The following is a 17,800-nucleotide window of genomic DNA, read 5'->3' on the forward strand; positions in this document are numbered from 1 at the left end:
CATTTACATATATATGTTTATAAATGAAGTATTCTTCCAGAAAACTTTTTATTTTACTTTTTTGAGACAGGGTCTCACTCTGTTGCCCAGGCTGGAGTTCAGTGGCCCAATCTCGGCTCACTGCAACCTCTGCCTCCCTGGTTCAAGTGATCCTCCCACCTCAGCCTCCCGAGTAGCTGTGAGTACAGGCACATGCCACCATGCCCGGCTAATTTTTCTATTTTTAGTAGAGACAGGGTTTCACCATGTTGGCCAGGCTGGTCTCGAACTCCTGAGCCACTGCACCCGGCCAGAAACCTTTTATAAAAGTAGAGAAAACTGTACAATGAACCCACACATACCCATACAGCCCAGCTTTTATAATGATGAATTCATGGCCCTTCTTGTTTCACTCCCTCCCCCTTTCATATAATTATGAAGCTAATACCAGATAGGTCCATTTATCTGTAAATATTTCAATGTGTATCTCTAAAAGAACTTAAAAAAAAAACACAATTATCACACCTAAAAAAATTAACAGTAATTCCTTATCCTTACCAATATCATCAAACATCAAGGCAATGTTCAAATTTCCAATTATATTATAAATGTTATAAATTGCTTTCTAATTTCCAATTGTATCATAAATATTACAAATTACTTTAGTAGTTTCCTTGAATCAGGATCCAAATAAGGTTCACACAACATAGCTGGTTGTCTCCAAGTCTCTTAATCTACCAGTTTCTTCTTCCTCTTCCTGTCCTTGAGATTTACTTGAAGACATTGGGTAACTTGTCCGGTATTTACTAGTATAGTATTTACCACAGTCTGGAATTTCTGATCACATCCTCCTGGCATCATGTAACATGTCCTCTTGTTCTCTATGGATTTTGTAAATGGTAATTAGCTCCAGAGCTGTGCTGTCCAATATGGTAGCCACAAGTCACATGTGTCTATTGAGTGCTGAAATGCAGCTGCTCTGTATGTTGTGGGCAGGAGGGAACCAAATGCCTGCTTATCTCTGTTTTTAAGGTCTAGATTCACTAATTCAATCAGCATAGTATAAAAATAATGTATCTAATCCTAGCATTTCTCTTTTTTATGACTTGGAATACATCTGTGAGATGCTTTCCCTCACCTACTAATTGGATACAGGTGGCACAGTTCATGTTAGAAAGGCAAGATTAATGCTTGATTTCCCCCTCTATTTCCCAGTTTTCAAAATTAATGACTTCATTAGCATCTTTTAACAGTAACCAACTAGTTTTGTTTTCTTTTTTTGAGACAGAGTCTTGCTCTGCTGCCCAGATTAGAGTGCAGTGGCGTGATCACTGGCTCACTGCAGCCTCAAGCTCCCGGGCTCAAGTACTTCTCCCGCCTACCTCAGCCAGGAATACAGGCACACGCCACCACACCCAGTTAATTAAAAATTTTTTTTTATAGAGACCAGCTCTATGTTGTCCAGGCTCGTCTCAAACTCTTTTTTTTTTTTTTTTAAAGGGACTCTCAGTTTAGCCGTGGATGTTCTCAAACTCTTGAGGCTCAAGTGATCCTCCTGTCTTGGCCTCCCAAGTGTTGGTATGTACAGGTGTAAGTCACAGCCCCCAGCCCTAACTAGTTTTTTTCTTAAGTGTTATTACAAACACATGGATTTAAACATATTTGATTTGTTTGAATCCACTATAATTAGCATTCAATTCAAACCGGTCACTGAATCCTTTGAACTTTTCCTTGCTTTCTGGCCAAGATACCAAGATCACCTTGCTCTTTCCCTGCCAAACTTAAACTCAGTGATTTCTCCAAGGAGTTCTAGATCCTTAGTGAAAAAAGATAATCAGATACTATAATTGGGTTGTTACAGGTGCTTGTTGCTACTGGGTTGGTCAGTGTAAAAATATACGGCTAAGAAAGCAGTTTTGCAACTTGCTTTTTTCACTTTAACTGTATTCATCCATTAAACCAAAATGTACTGAGTAACTACACAGTGGTAGCCACTGTTTTAAGCCCTGGGTGACTAGAAGAGTAAACAAAACAAAGTCCCATATCTATTAAAGCTTACAGTCTTGGACAGAGAAAGACAATTAAGATGAATAAATACTGACATTTGGTACTATTTTAATATTTATTCATAGGTAAGTGCTATGATACCAAATAAAGCAGGTCATTTTCTAGCATGGGAAAGGAGCAGAGTGCCCAGAGCAGAGGTCATTAAACCAAAGGCCAGGAGAACGGGCAAAGCAGAGGCCAGTCTAGGTCAGAAATTCTCAGAACACACATCTAGACAAGATATTTAACTGTGTTTAATGGAATGAAACCAAAGAGACCAGAGCAAACAGAATGTAGGACTACTACAACTTTACAGGAACTGTACTGCCAAAGATATCCCAGGCTGACTCAGTCAGGCTGTGAGTTTTCAATCCATAGGACAATTTCCAGTAATCAGACCTCCACACTAACAGAAAGCAGGCCGCTAAAACTGTTCAGTCTCCACAAAGATCACCCTCCACTAATTCCATCTCAGATGTGACCATGAAGGCAGAAACACTAGCCAAGGAACACCAGAGACAAGGCAAATCCTCCCAGAAAATAAAACTGGAGGCTGACAAACAGGTTAAGCATCATTAATCTACATGCTATGGAGCAGTGAATACTGAGGTTGTTTCCAATTTTTCTTCCTCTGAATGGAAGTTTTATATAGCACTTATCCCACTTCATCTTTATCACTGGATACTGGGTATACTGTGCACTGATAATTGCTTTTAGCCACACACTGCTGGACCATGAAGAGGCACCTGGACCCGAAGGAGAGGGCTTCGCACCAGCCAGAAGTCCTGGATTAGTAGCTGCGTGTACTAAATGGATGCAACTCTGGGTACAGAACACTTTGAAAAGGAACTGACAATTTCGTAGCAACATGAGCATTTTAGCATATGTATGACGTCAGGTCGACAAATGTGGTACCCAGCAACAGATACTCTTATTCTTCTCCTCCTTCCCTTGCTGGCAACAGGCATGTGCACATGTACACACACATTAAGGGTCTGCCCCTCCTCCATGTGATTCAGGGAAGCACCGCCCTCTACTCTCAGCAGAGATAATTGTTGGTCTAATCCAACAATTTTAGTTCCATTCCCCTTGCCAGTGATTTAACACAAGAGCATATAATGAATTTTGGCCACTAAGATTAGAAGGAAGTCTGTTGGGGAGAGGAAGTGAGTGAATGGGGAAAGATTTATCAATTAAAAAGAGACACAAACAGATTTCCCTCTTCTTTAACTGAGCATTGTCAACTCAAGCTTATCTCATCTGCATGTGATGTCTAGTCTCTCAGCAGCCACACCGTGACACTGTGGCTAATCTGACATTTAGAGATGGCACAGTTGAAAAGACAAAGAACTTGGGTCTTGATGAGCCACATAACCAACTACAGTCCCCTTATATACAGACTTCTTGTGTGTTACTACATTCTCCTTATTGTTCAAGCTTTTTTAAAAAAAATAAAAATCACCTAGCCCAAAATGTCATGTTTAAGCTCTTTTAATTTTTTTTTAAATTATTTGTAGAGGAAAACATTCTAATTGATGGAAAAAATTAAATCTCTCCCAGATCCTTTTAGTTGTCCAATTGATACCTATTTTCCCCCTTTTCCCAGCTAACCAAACTCTGATTTTGTTTGGGGGAACAACACATCCAGCCCTAGGCAATGGATATAGATTAAGCCAATTGTGACAATCCTGTTTCGCTGTTTTCCAGTAGCTCTTGCTATTAGGAACGATTAAGACTTAAGATAAAATCTGTGACACTTTTGCTTTCCTGGTATCAGGTCTAGTTGAGGCCAGTGCTGACCCTTTCCCCGTTTTACCTGCCTCAAATGCAGATAATAGTAGCCACTTGGGAACCACAAGGGAAATGTCAAGAAAATTACAGACATGTCAGCCTTGACACTACTCAATAACTGAATGTACAGCAAACATCTACCACCTATGTTAAAAATAAATCTCTATTGAAGTCATTATTAGTTACTTAAAACTAAAATCCATTTCTGAAATTTGTGACAAAATCCAAAAAAGGGACTACATATCTATCCAATATTAATATATCTTGTTGTAAAATTTGTGACCAAGTCTTAAAAAATAAGAACTAAGTATCTATCAGCTGTTAATATCAGATGACTCATTTTTCTATTCAAACCTAAGTAACTTTATCTCAATGTAAAGCACTTAAATCCATACCCTAACAGTTGATGGTCAAAACATTCTTGTTTATATCTAGGATAAGCATTATTATTTCTATTTTACATCAAGGAAACCAAAGTACAGATAAGTTTATTTTCCTGAGACATAATTCAAAACAAGATAAAGCTAGAGCTAAAGTCTAAAGTTATTTCCATTAATACCATTCTACAATCCTTCCTAATGATTTCTAAGAAATAACTTTTCTACATTGGTTTTAGCTTTAAGAGCAAACATTTGTATGTTATTTGAAGCAACTATCAAAATAATTTTTTTGAAAGGAAATGTAACAAATTTCGCTCTTTATCAGAGAAATGTAATTCTTAATAAGATCTTTTGCTTTTACATAGTAACTAATTACCAACTTATTCCATCTAATAAAAGTTTATTATAGAACAACGCGAATTGGGGCAAGGACTGAGAATTTTGTATCATATTGCCTATGTGTGACCTAAATAGATTTTTAAAAAATTTATGCCAAAATGGAGATTACTTGGAAGTGAGGTAGCAAATATAATATTACTATGAATTTAACTCATCTTCAAAACTATAGCAGCTTTGGTTGATGCTGATCAACAAGGCATGTAACGGATATTGAAGTAAAGGTATTGTACTAAATAATTTGGTGTTTCACAAGTAAAAGCGGCTTTTGCTGAAGGCTCTGTATTCTGAGCATGGTAATACTAAGGATATTGTTGTAATACTAAGGATATTGTTTTAATACTAAGGCAAAATAAAAAGAAGCTATAGATTTCATTCTATGTTTGTGCTTTAAGATGAAAATATCAGCCGGGCACAGTGGCTCACGCCTGTAATCCCAGGACTTTGGAAGGCTGAGGCAGGTGGATCACAAGGTCAGGAGATCGAGACCATCCTGGCTAACATGGTGAAACCCCGTCTCTACTACAAATACAAAAAATTAGCTGGGCGTGATGGTGGGCACCTGTAGTCCCAGCTACTCGGGAGGCTGAGGCAGGAGAATGGCGTGAACCCTGGAGGCAGAGCTTGCAGTGAGCTGAGATGGCACCACTGCACTCCAGCCTGGGCGACAGAGTGAGACTCTGTCTCAAAAAACAAAAAAAAAGATGAAAATATCAAAAGCTTTATGGTGTTAATCATGTTTCTTCTTAACAGCAGATATTAATCCAGATCACTGTGAAAAAAAACATTAGGAAAAAGCAACCTGTGAAGTAAAAAACTTGAGAACGAAGACATCCAGTAAGTTTTATCTAAAATCCTCTTGCAAAACAGTACTGTCTTTTCAGCTTAAAATATTATCCTACTTAAACCATACAGGAAAAAGCTTATGTGCAAATACAGGCCATCTGGTCCTAAGAGTCATCACAATAACTTCCTGTTTGGGAGTTCTAAGCTGTGAACACATAGTAGCAAAATTACATTATTGGTCATAAACAAACTGTCAGTGCTCTATGAAGAAATTTTAGTATTCAGCACAGACAAGTGCCAGTTATCTTTCTAAAGTCTTTTAACAACAATAAAATGAAATTTTTTGGTGGGGGCGGGGACACAGTCTTGCTCTGTCGCCCAGGCTAGAGTGCAGTGGTGTGATCTCAGCTCACTGCAGCTTCCACCTCCCAGGGTTCAAGTGATTCTCCTGCCTCAGCCTCCCGAGTAGCTGGGATTACAGGTCCCCGTCATCACACCTGGCTAATTTTTGTATTTTTTGGTAAAGATGAGGTTTTGCCATGTTGCCCAGGCTGGTCTTGAACTCCTGACCTTGTGATCCGCCCACCTCGGCCTCCCAAAGTGCTGGGATTACAGGTGTGAGCCACTGTGCCTGGCCAATAAAATGATTTTTCAATTATTATTTACACTTGCTCCTTATTGTATTTTAAAGGAGAGAGGAATTTTGAAGCTCAGCGTGGACTACCTATTACCCTGTCTTTCAGCTACTAACTGAGGTGGCTTTACATACTTTATCTCATTTAATCCTCACAAGACCTAATGCTGTGTATCATCACGCCTATGTTGTGAAGAAGATAGACTCAGAGAGACTGAGATTTCAAAAATACTTGAAAATGTTTCCATCACAGCCAAGTTAAAACATTATTTGGCACGTGTTTCATCTTTGCTTCTTTCCTAAAAGCTGCCCTAGTAGTCTGGGCCTAACTATTCAAACAGGGATGAGTTGAAAGAACAGAAGCAAGAAATAGTACTTTTTATATAACACACATACATTACTAAAATGAACACTGATTTACCTTGGACACGAGAAATGATGAACAAATAGGCTCCCAATAATCTGATGTAAATGTATAGCTGAGTCATTGTTCAATTGTAATGTTTCCTGTGTACTGTCACCTTTAATAATTGGTCTTGCTACTTCACCAATTTAAATGACTATCGTTCAGTGAGATTTTCTTGTAAAAGATCACAAGCACTTGACAATGACTTCACTCCCACTGCTTTCTTACGACTCCTGAAAGACAAAAATATTTAAAAGGTAAGGAATACAGCTGAATTTTGGAAATTTTTCAAAAACTAAAAGGGAAACAAATGCCCAAACACACCTTTAAACAATGAAATACATTTTAAAAGATTAAAGCTATCCTTGCTTTTTTTTTTTTTTGGCACTATAATTTCAAACTTCAAATAATTTAGTAAAAGGTTACAACCTCTCCTGACCTCAGATTAGCCATATGTACAACAAGGGAAGTATATTAAACAATCTCAATAGTCTTTTCTGGCTGTTCTAAAGTAATTATTTTATTAATAACATGAAAATTCCCAACTATATTAAGACTTAAACAGGAAAAGTTAAATTTAAAACATAAGGGTAACCATCAACATTCTTGCAAATTCTAGTAGATATAATGAAAACACCCTAAGTCTTTCTAATAAATAATTTATTCTATAGATAGAAGAGGAAGACGACCTAGAAAATTACACATATTAATTCATTTTATTTTATTTTATTTTATTTTATTTGAGACAGAGTTTTGCTCTTGTCGCCCAGGCTGGAGTGCAATGGCGCCATCTCGACTCACTGCAACCTCCGCCCCCCGGAATCAAGTGATTCTCCTGCCTCAGCCTTCTGAGTAGCTGGGATTACAGGTGTGGGCCACCACACTCCGCTAATTTTTGTGTTTTTAGTAGAGAGGGGGTTTCACCATCTTGGCCAGGCTAGTCTCAAACTCCTGACCTCAGGTGATCCGCCTGCCTCAGTCTCCCAAAGTGCTGGGATTACAGGTGTGAGCCACCATGCCAGGTGAAAATTACACATATTTAATTAAAGAGTGTGCTTCATCATTAAAGGAAAAAAAGAAAACGGAGCCAGGTGCAGTGGCTCACACCTGTAATCCCAGCACTTTGGGAGGCCAAGGTGGGCAGATCATCTGAAGTGAAGTCAGGAGTTCAAGACCAGCCTGGCCAGCATGGTGAAACCCCATCTCTACCAAAAATACAAAAAATTAGCCAGGCATGGTGGCGGGCGCCTGTAATCCCAGCTACTCAGGAGGCTGAGGCAGGAGAATCACTTGAACCCAGGAGGCAGAGGTTGCAGTGAGCCAAGATTGCAGATTGTGCCACTGCATTCCAGCCTGCGCGACAGAGGGAGACTCCATCTCAAAAAAAAAAAAAAGAAGGCCAGGTGCAGTGACTCACGCCTGTAATCCCAGCACTTTGAGAGGCTGAGGCGGGCAGATCATGAGGTCAGGAGATCGAGACCATCCTGGCTAACATAATGAAACCCCATCTCTACTAAAAATACAAAAAAATTAGCCTGGTATCGTGGCAGGCGCCTGTAGTCCCAGCTACTCAGGAGGCTGAGGCAGGAGAATGGCATGAACCCAGGAAGCAGAGCTTGCAGTAAGCTGAGACTGTGCCACTGCACTCCAGCCTGGGCGACAGAGAGAGACACCATCTCATAAAAAAAGAGGAGAGGAGGGGAGGGGAGGGGAGGGAAAAAAGCAGTATCTTAAAGAAATTATTTCCTAAAATATTGCAAATTTGACTTTATTAAGATAAAACTGAACTTCTAATATGGATGACACGAAACATAATCTCTTCAATTAAGGTTTGGTGATTATTAATATAGACAGTGAACTTTTAAAGGCCTCAAAGTAAAATTGTTAAATAAATAACGGGGGAAAAGGCTAATTAGTATCAAGATATATATCATTCTACTTTACTCCCATCCCATTATTTCAGGTGGTTTGATTTTATTGACTTTCAGCTTGAACTATTCCTGAATGACAAAGATCTTGCTTATTTATGACACAATGACCCTGGTGTGATTTCTACATTAATAACCTGAGCTTTCTATTTTATAATATCTAAGTAAGAATTTTCACTTTAATTAGCTTTCCAAAGTTATTTACAGTACTGAGGCAAAGAAGGTTTACAATGAGGTATCATTTATACGTGTATGTTATATGTAGCTTAGTTCTAAAAATCCCTGCAATCTCTTATTTCTGTAATATAAAATTGTTTCCCATTACATAATGCTGAGAGAAAAAGATGTAAAGTCTAAAATAACTATAGAATAATGTTTGCCACATGATTTAACAGCATTTCTTTGAAAACTTGAAATAATTCAACTGTCATCCTAAGGATATATGTTCCAGGTTTCCAATTCAAGAGAAGTTTCCAGTGTATTTCCAATCCTAATCTCTCTTCCTCATTTCAATTTTCCCATTAAATATTTCTACTAGAATCACACTCCACCTGTCTAAATCAAACCCACACCCTTCTTGCTTGCTCCTCCACTGGCTACCACTCTCCAGTGACCATGCCAGAAACCCTTGCTTTGGTCCTGCCTCCCTTGCTAGGTCTCCACCCCTCCCCAAATTTTCACTTATTAATTTACTCACTTATTCACCAACAACATCTTTTTTTTTTAATTTATTTAATTTAATAGGGGTGGGGATGGTGGGTCTCGCTATGTTGCCCGGGCTGGTCTCAAACCCCTGGCCTCAAGCAATCCTGTGGCCTTGGCCTCCTCCCAGAGTGCTGAGATTACAGGTGTGAACCACTGCAACTGGCCTGCATATGGAGTACATATTACCGACCCAGTGTTAGGTACCAGAAATACAAATACGAGTATGGTTGTTCCTGCTGCAAGGAACTCACAGTCTCGGGCAGGAGACTGACCGCTATGCCTTGTTACATCTTTCATAGTCACTGTTTCCTCATCGGTTTATTGAAAGCTAATATGTGGCCTTGTCTCATTAGAGCTACAAGCAAGGCATCCTGCAGAGCTGGCTGGCCGCAAGACTCTAAGTGCTTTCTCTTTCAGAGGAAAGGAGTGTGTGTGATTCCTTCCGCAAAAACATCCACGACCCTGCTACCCTGGCAGAAGTTCAAATTCTGGATCTGCCTTCAACTTAACCTCTCTGAATTAGTTTCCTCATCTTTAAAACCGGAATGAGGTCAACTGTTGTGGCGACCGCCTGTAATCCCAGCTGTAACCCTGGGCTCAAACAGGATCACTTGAGCGCAGAAATTCCAGCCTACAATGCACTGTGATCACAACAGTTAAGAGCCACTGCACTCCAGCCTTGGCAACACAGCAAGACCCCATCTTAACAAACAAACAAATCTGGAATGATATTTATTAACTGACAGTTATTTTGAGAACCAAATGAGATAACAGCAAACACATATTTAAAACAATTTTTAAAATAAAAAAATTAAATAAATTTAAATATTTTTAAACTTAAGGAACTCATATAAAATAATAGCTAACACACATTAACCTCTATGTGCCAGTACTGTCATAAATGCTTTGCATATATTAAGTTATCAAACCATCAACCAACTTATTTAAAGGTTAAATTATTATTTTAATTTTACAGATGAAGAAACAGGCAAGTAGACTTTAAGGAACTTATCAAAGATCACACAACAGGTAAGTGGTAGAGTCATAATTAAAATCAAGGAGGTCTGATTCCAGATTCTACATGTTAACAACTATCCTATACTTCTCTGCCTGATTTTATATATATTATATAATGTAAATACACATTTTAAACTATTTAGGAGAGCCTGGTACATAGTAGGTGCTAAATAGAAGTTTCCTCCTCTCATCCATGTTTACAACACACTTGCCAATCTGGCAAAGGAAGTCACTAACAGGTGCTATCCATAACAATTCAATCTGCAAGAAATTTTTATAGACAAAAAAAGCTATGATAACTTGTATGGAGAACAGCCATCAAATCTTCCCTGACTACGAGCTCAATACATATTGGTACTGATGACGACTGCTAAGACATGCATGCAGTCTGAGAATGAAGGGAAACGCTGCTGTAATCAAACAGGACAACCATCTTACTTTAATCCACCTGGCCAGGACTCCTAAGCACTTGAGAGAAGAATGACAGGAATGCAAAGGACATAGCAACCACTCCACTTGAGATACAACCAAAAGAACCGAGGGACTTTGCTCACAGAGTACATAAGGAATAAAGTTTGAGTGCATCTTTGTCAAAGACATGACCAACATGATAGAAAGGGAGACTGGACTAAATTTTTTTTTTTTTTGGAGGCAGAGTCTCACTCTGTTGCCCAGGCTGAAGTGTAGTGGTACAACCTCAGCTCACTGCCTCCTGGGCTCCAGGCAATCCTCCCACCTCAGCCTCCTGAGTAGCTGGGACCACAAGCATGTGTCACCAAGCCTGGCTATTTTGTATTTTCAGTTGAGATGGGGTTTGCCATGTTGCCCAGGCTGATCTCGAACTCCTGGACTCAAGCAATCCAACCGCCTAAACCTCCCAAAGTGTTCGGATTACAGGCGTGAGCCACCACCACCTGGCCCTAGACTGAATAATCTATGTTATCCCTTCCAGTGCTGGAGTCCTATGGAAACAGTGTTCTTGCCATTGAATTATTTATTCCCTAAATGTTTATTAAGTGTCTGTGCTATGCATGATTCTGTATTAGATACCAAGAATACACTGTTCAGAGCCAAACAGGCCCAGCCTTCATGGAGTTCAGAGTCATTAAACAAAACAATTAAGATACTCAAGACACCAAACAAGAAAACACAAATGATACACAATCGTAACTCATGGTAAGTGCAAAGGAAGAAAAGTGCCAGGTCCTGAAGGAATAGGGGCAGTGACCCCCCTCTAATCTAGATGGAGCGGAAAGGGAAGCAATGCTGAGAAGTGACCTTTAAGTTGAGATCTGAAAAATAGAGTCAGCCAGGCAAAGAAAGACGGGAAGTTCTAAGCACAGGGAACACCGTGGGCAAAGATCTTGAGGGAGAGAAAAGCAAAGAGAGAACAATGTCTGAAATGTCGAGAATAAGAGAGAGTGTGGTGGGAGATGAGGGTGAAGAGGCAGAGAAGACAAAGACCAGATCAGGCAAGGGCATATGAAGGACTTGGCATTTAAGCCTAAGTGGGCATCATCTGACTTCTATGTAATGGACTGGAGGGGATAACGGCAAAAGCAAACAGATGAGTAAGCAGAATATTGTGGAAATTTAGGAGAATGACAATGGTGGTTAAGATTAGGGCAGAATCCGTGTGCAGATGGGTGAATTAAAAAAAAAAAGAATAGGGTGGCAGTGGTATAGTTGATGGACTCATGCTATACTTCAAAAATAATTTTTGGCTGGGTATGTGGCTCACACCTGTAATCTCAGCACTTTGGAAGGCTGAGGGGGGAGAATCACTTGAGGTCTGGAGTTAACACCAGCCTGGGAAACACTGCAAGACCTCATCTGTACAAAAAACTTTAAAAAAATTAGCTGGGCATGGTGGTGCGTACCTGTAGTCCCAGACACTAGGGAGGCTGAGGTGGGAGGATCTCTTCAGCCCAGGAGTTCAAGGCTGCAGTGAACTTTGATTATGCCACTGCACTCCAGCCTGGGCAACAGAGCGAGACCTTGTCTCAAAAAAAAAAAAAAAAAAAAAAAAACTCAGTGGTACTTAGCAATGGATTAAATGTAGGGTAAGGGAAAGTGAGGCGTCACAGAAGATTCCCACATCTGTGGCATGAACAGTTACTGAAATGGGAATGAGTGATTTTGACAGGAGTGAAGAGATCAAAGGTTCAAATTTAGAGATCTGAGATTACCCAAAGGGAATGTCTAATGGGCATTAGGTTCTGAAACTTAAAGGACACATTTGGGGCTGAGCATACAAATCGGTTATGCTAAAAGAACAGTAATATTCAGCTATGACTCTGCAGACGGCCTTCCAAGAGAGTGAAAAGAGGGGAGGGCCCCAGAGCACCATTCGTCTAAAAACTGCATTAATAAACGCGTTAACACCACATACATTGATGTGGTATTCACTGACAAAATAATAAAATATAAATAATTTTTAAAAATCAGCTCCAGTATTTATTTGCTGTGTGATTTTGGGGAATTACTTAAGCTATCCAGGTCTCGGTTTCCTTCACCACAAAATGGGGATATTACTAACTCAAAAGAGTTAGTAATATTACATCTCAGTAAACATTTCAACAAATAGATGTAATTATTAATAACTGAGCACTTCTCCTTTGTCTCATATTAACTGTTTCTATAATCACATAGCAAAATATTAACCTTATTTTTCAACAATTCTTTTTTTTTTTGAGACAGAGTTTCACTCTTGTTGCCCAGGCTGCAGTGCAATGGCGCCATCTCGGCTCACCGCAACCTCCGCCTCCAGGGTTCAAGCAATTCTCCCGCCTCAGCGTCCCGAGTAGCTGGGATTACAGGCATGCGCCATCACGCCCAGCTAATTTTTGTATTATTAGTAGAGACGGAGTTTCTCCATGTTGGTCAGGCTGGTCTCGAACTCCCAACCTCAGGTGATCCTCCCACCTCTGCCCCCCCAAGTGCTGAGATTACAGGTGAGCCACCACGTCCAGCCATTTTTTTTTTTTTTTTTGAGACAGAGTATTGCTCTGTCGCCCAGGCTGGACTGCAGTGGTGCAACCTCTGCTCATTGCATCCTTCACCTCCTGGGTTCAAGCGATTCTCCTGCTTCAGCCTTGGAGTAGCTGGGACTACAGGTACGCACCACCACGTCCAGCTAATTTTTCTATTTTCAGTATAGACGGGGTTTCACCATGTTGGCCAGGCTGGTCTTGAACTCCTGACCTCAGGCGATCTGTCCACCTCAGCCTCCCAAAGTGCTGGGATTACAGGTGTGAGCCACCGCGCCTGGCCACAATCATTCTTAAAATTATATAATTATAACATCTAACGATAAAATATATTTTTTAAATTCCTAAATGATTCATCGGAATTTTTATATTAAATTAAAAATATCTGATCTTGCAAAGTGAAGAATATAAGGAGATGCAGATATTTGACATGCTGCCTAATCAAAATTTTTTAATCATGCTGGCATTTAAAAGCTATTGAATAGTTAGACGAAATGGGCATCTAAATAAATTTACTTCCCCTTGCTATATACACAGACTGGTACTGTTTCTTTTCAGGAAAATAACATTAAGGCAGAATTACTCAAATATAAATAATTTCTTTTTTAAGTAAAAGATTTTAAAACTCCTCAAACAGCAAGACAACTGAACCAACAGTTCAATTGGAACTTAAAAAAAAAAAAAAAAAAACAGGAAAAGGCTGAAGTCAGTTGAAAACACAGACTAAAGTCATTCTTTCCTCTTCCCGTTAAGCCCCCCACCGTTAATTTTCACTTTCTAGTAGAGAAGTTTGGGAATTTCCAACAAGCTGGCCAGCAGCCAATTCCATAAAATAGCAAGGAGAAAACTCCCCTTTCCAGGGGTCCCTCCCCCCAGGCAGCTCCAGGCGCCGGGTCTGACAAGCTTTCTGAGAAGGAATAGACTCACTGCAGACTTGCTGGCTCCAAGGCCATTGTTCGCATGGCTGCTCTGCTCCTTATCCAGGGCCTGGATTAGCATAAGAATATCATCTTTTCCCTTAACAAGCAACTCATCCATTCCTTCCCGATGTCTACACTCCTCCCCATCAATCCTTAGACGAATACACACTTGTACAACCGGAGCAACACCACTCGCAGTTATTTACATCAGTGTAGAAAACAATATCCCGCAAATCTAAACATAAACCCTGAAGAAAATAACTTGCTTAAAGAGTTGTCTGAGTGTATCTGAGGTAATACACAGAAATCTTACCGAAATGCCTGCCTTGGCGTCCACACTGTCAGATCTTGCTATGGGTAAGACATTCATAACAGGGTCTTTTAGAAAGTTTTACAATAATGCCCGTGGGCCAGGAGCAAAGAGAGCCAACCATGCAACTAAGTGATGACCTAAAACAGGGATGGGGAAATTCCACTGTATAAAACTTCCACTGTCATGTCTCCACCACTTTGAAGTTACCAATTTCATTGCCACCCCTGAAAATACTTTCCAACTCTACCTTTCCCCCGTGCTCAATTGTTAATTAACAATCAAAACAAGCCCACATTTAACCTTTGTATTTCTGCTCAATCGTCCCTGCCCCACTCAAAACCTTCACTTCCCTTCTATGCCAAGATAGTTTCCCCAACACAAGTATAAACTCTTCCAGGACCACAGAATCAAGACAATCTAGTATAGCACTATATATAGTTGATGCTGTGTGTTTTATACCCTTCACCAGGACCTCAATATTAGATGCAGAAGAAATGCTTCCAGGTTTCTGAAACATTTTTCAAATAGATAATCTGTTTTCAAAACATCATTCAACTTTGTACCACAAATTCCCTAACCTAGTTTCTCCAAAGCTTTTTTGTTTAACTGTATTCAACAACAACAAAAATCTCACAATTACAACTAGATTGTACTATACAGCAATCTTTGGCCTATCTGTACTTCAAAGAGATTTGTAATGTCTGTCAGCTGTCTATTTAAGAGGCCTAGGTGTTAGTCTTCTGTTTCTCCTCTAGAACACGCACAAATGACCGAAAACAGGCGAAGTGAATCAGTTATTGCAGAACTGTCTGGAAGGGGAGAGGGTTTGGTCACCCCATAGGCATACAATGGGTACAAGTTGAGTACTCCTTATCAGAAATGCTTGGGACCAGAAGTGTTTTGGATTTTTGATTTTTTTTTTAATTTGTAATATTTGCACTATCTATACTTACTGGTTCAGCAATTCAAATCCAAAACGGTGAAATCCAAAACACCTAATGAGCATTTCCTTTGAGCTAATGAGCATTTCCTTTGAGCGTCATGTCGACACTCAAAAACTTCATGTTTTACAGCATTTCAGATTTCAGATTTTTGGATTAGGGATGCTCAACCTTTACTGGTAAATTGAATAGAGAAAAAAACAGTTTAATGTGGTGGTAAAGAGTTCAGAGTCTAGCATAAAACAGATGATCTAGGTCTTTTGTGCAGATTAAATCAGAGAAACTCAGGTATGTGATGGTATTTAATGGTACCTGCTTAGCATCCCATCGTCACTGTCATTTTTATAACTTACAAATTAGTTTTACGTGCATTATCCCATCTCTGCGATCCTTACAGTAAGTAAAATCATTCCTACTTACAGAGAAAAGATAGGTTCAGGGAGATAAATAACTTGTTGAATTCCATGTAGCTAGTATATACGACAAACTAACACCCAGGTTTTCTAATCCAAAGTGCAGCGTTTTGTCGGGTATACCATGAGCACATATGTTAAATGGGCAACTAGAAATTATTTTTTATTGAACCCTGTAAGATCTTTTTTCATCTTCATAACTCTGAAAAAAAAAAAAAATGAAGCGCAAAGTTAAGAAAACTTGCCCGAGTTGGCCAGGCATGGTGACTCACAAGGTCAGGCATTCGAGACCAGCCTGGCCAACATAGTGAAACCCTGTCTCTGCTAAAAATACAAAAAATTAGCCAGGCGTGGTGGCAGGTGCCTGTAAACCCAGCTACTCGGGAGGCTGAGGCAGGAGAATCACTTGAACCCAGGAGGTAGAAATTGCGGTGAGCCGAGATCACGCCACTGCACTCCAGCTCAAGTGACAGTGTGAGACTCCGTTTCAAAAAAAAAGAAAAAAAGAAAAAGAAAGAAACTTGCCCAAGTTAACACAACCAGTAAGTGGCAGGTTTGCTGCTGACAAAGCCCAAATTCCACTTGTTACTGCACGTTAAGGCACTGGCAGGAAAGTAATGAGATTAAAAAACAGAAAATACTGTGTCCCTTTCTACACTATCGCTTTTCAGCCAAAAAAAAGCTCCCTCTTCTGTCCGTAGACTCTGCTTTCTGATGCTGGAGCTGGGATGCTGCTGACAATATGTCCTTCACCAGCTAGCTCCCAGAGAGGCTCTGCCAACTGGGGAACTAGAGAAAGCTGGAAGAGGGGAGAAGGGACTTTCTTTTTCCCGATTTGGTTCGCTGTTCCTGTCAGTTGCCTGAATGCCACCGGCATTCAATTGGCAGCAGCAATCTACACTCTCTGCTTCCTTCCACACTCCCAGAACCAACCCCATGGAATCCTTTTAGGCCCAGTGGTGCCTACTACTCAGGGTCTCAGTCCCAGCTCCTCAAAAACGCAGCTTTGCACTCCCTTCAGGCATCAGCAGTGGCTGGGTTACCACCCCCTCCTAAGAGGATCTAAAAATATGTAGGTGACTTTTTGGTTGGAATAATGTCTGGGATATGACAGGACATATGGTTTGACCAGGCACCAGGATAGAAAATGCAATGTGCAAGGACAATCCTTCAAAATAAAGAATCAAATGCTAACAGTACTCTCCTCGTTGAGAAACACTGGTTGTTTTTTTGTGGGGGCAGGGGAAGGTAATTTCTTTTTGTCAACTCAATTTGTAGCGAAACACTGATTCTTGCCTAGTTTCATGTGCGATCGTGTGAAGAGACCACCAAACAGGCTTTGTGTGAGCAATAAAACCTTTTAATCACCTGGGTGCAGGTGGGCTGAGTCAGAAAAGAGAGTCAGCGAAGGGAGATAAGGGTGGGGCCGTTTTATAGGATTTGGGTAGATAAAGGAAAATTACAGTCAAAGGGGAGTTGTTCTCTGGCGGGCAGAGTGGGGGTCGCAAGGTGCTCTGTGGGGGAGCTTTTTGAGCCAGGATGAGCCAGGAAGAGGACTTTCACAAGGTAATGTCATCACTTAAGGCAAGGACCGACCATTTTCACTACTTTTGTAGTGGAATATCATCAGTTAAGGCAAGGACCGGCCATTTACACTTCTTTTGTGGTGGAATGTCATCAGTTAAGGCGGGGCAAAGCATATTCATTCTTTTGTGATTCTTCAGTTACGTCAGGCCATCTGGGCGTATACATGCAAGTCACAGGGGATGCGATGGCTTGACTTGGGCTCAGAGGCCTGACATTCCTGCCTTCTTATTTTAATAGGAAAAATAAAAGTGTTGAAGTGTTGGGGCTGCGAAAATTTTTGGGGGGTGGTATGGAGAGAGAGAATAGGCGATGTTTCTCAGGGCTGCTTCAAGCGGGATTAGGGGTGGCGTGGGAACCTAGAGTGGGAGAGATTAAGCTGAAGGGAGATCTTGTGGTAAGGGGTGATATTGTGGGATTGTTAGAAGAAACATTTGTCATACAGAATGACTGGTGATGGCCTGGATATGGTTTTGGATGAATTGAGAAACTAAATGGAAGATACAAGGTCCCAATAAAAGAAGGAGAAAAATGGGTATTAAAGGACTAAGAATTGGGAGGACCCAGGACA

General features: G+C 40.3%; 1 protein-coding gene across 25 annotated transcripts in view; it reads right to left on the minus strand.

Annotated features, from left to right (window-relative positions):
• The window catches only part of BMPR1A (bone morphogenetic protein receptor type 1A), a 168,649-nt gene that overhangs the window by 42,351 nt on the left and 108,498 nt on the right, over window positions 1–17,800 (minus strand). For all 25 annotated transcript variants that reach the window (XM_063727584.1, XM_024253909.3, XM_063727574.1 and 22 more), the window contains one exon: window positions 6,434–6,651. In XM_063727584.1, coding sequence (XP_063583654.1) covers window positions 6,434–6,500 — 67 coding nt within the window. In that variant the 5' untranslated portion in view covers window positions 6,501–6,651. The remainder of the gene's footprint in view (window positions 1–6,433; window positions 6,652–17,800) is intronic.

This window comes from Pongo abelii, chromosome 8 (genome assembly GCF_028885655.2).
Source record: "Pongo abelii isolate AG06213 chromosome 8, NHGRI_mPonAbe1-v2.0_pri, whole genome shotgun sequence".
In the NCBI taxonomy this organism is placed as follows: domain Eukaryota; kingdom Metazoa; phylum Chordata; class Mammalia; order Primates; family Hominidae; genus Pongo; species Pongo abelii.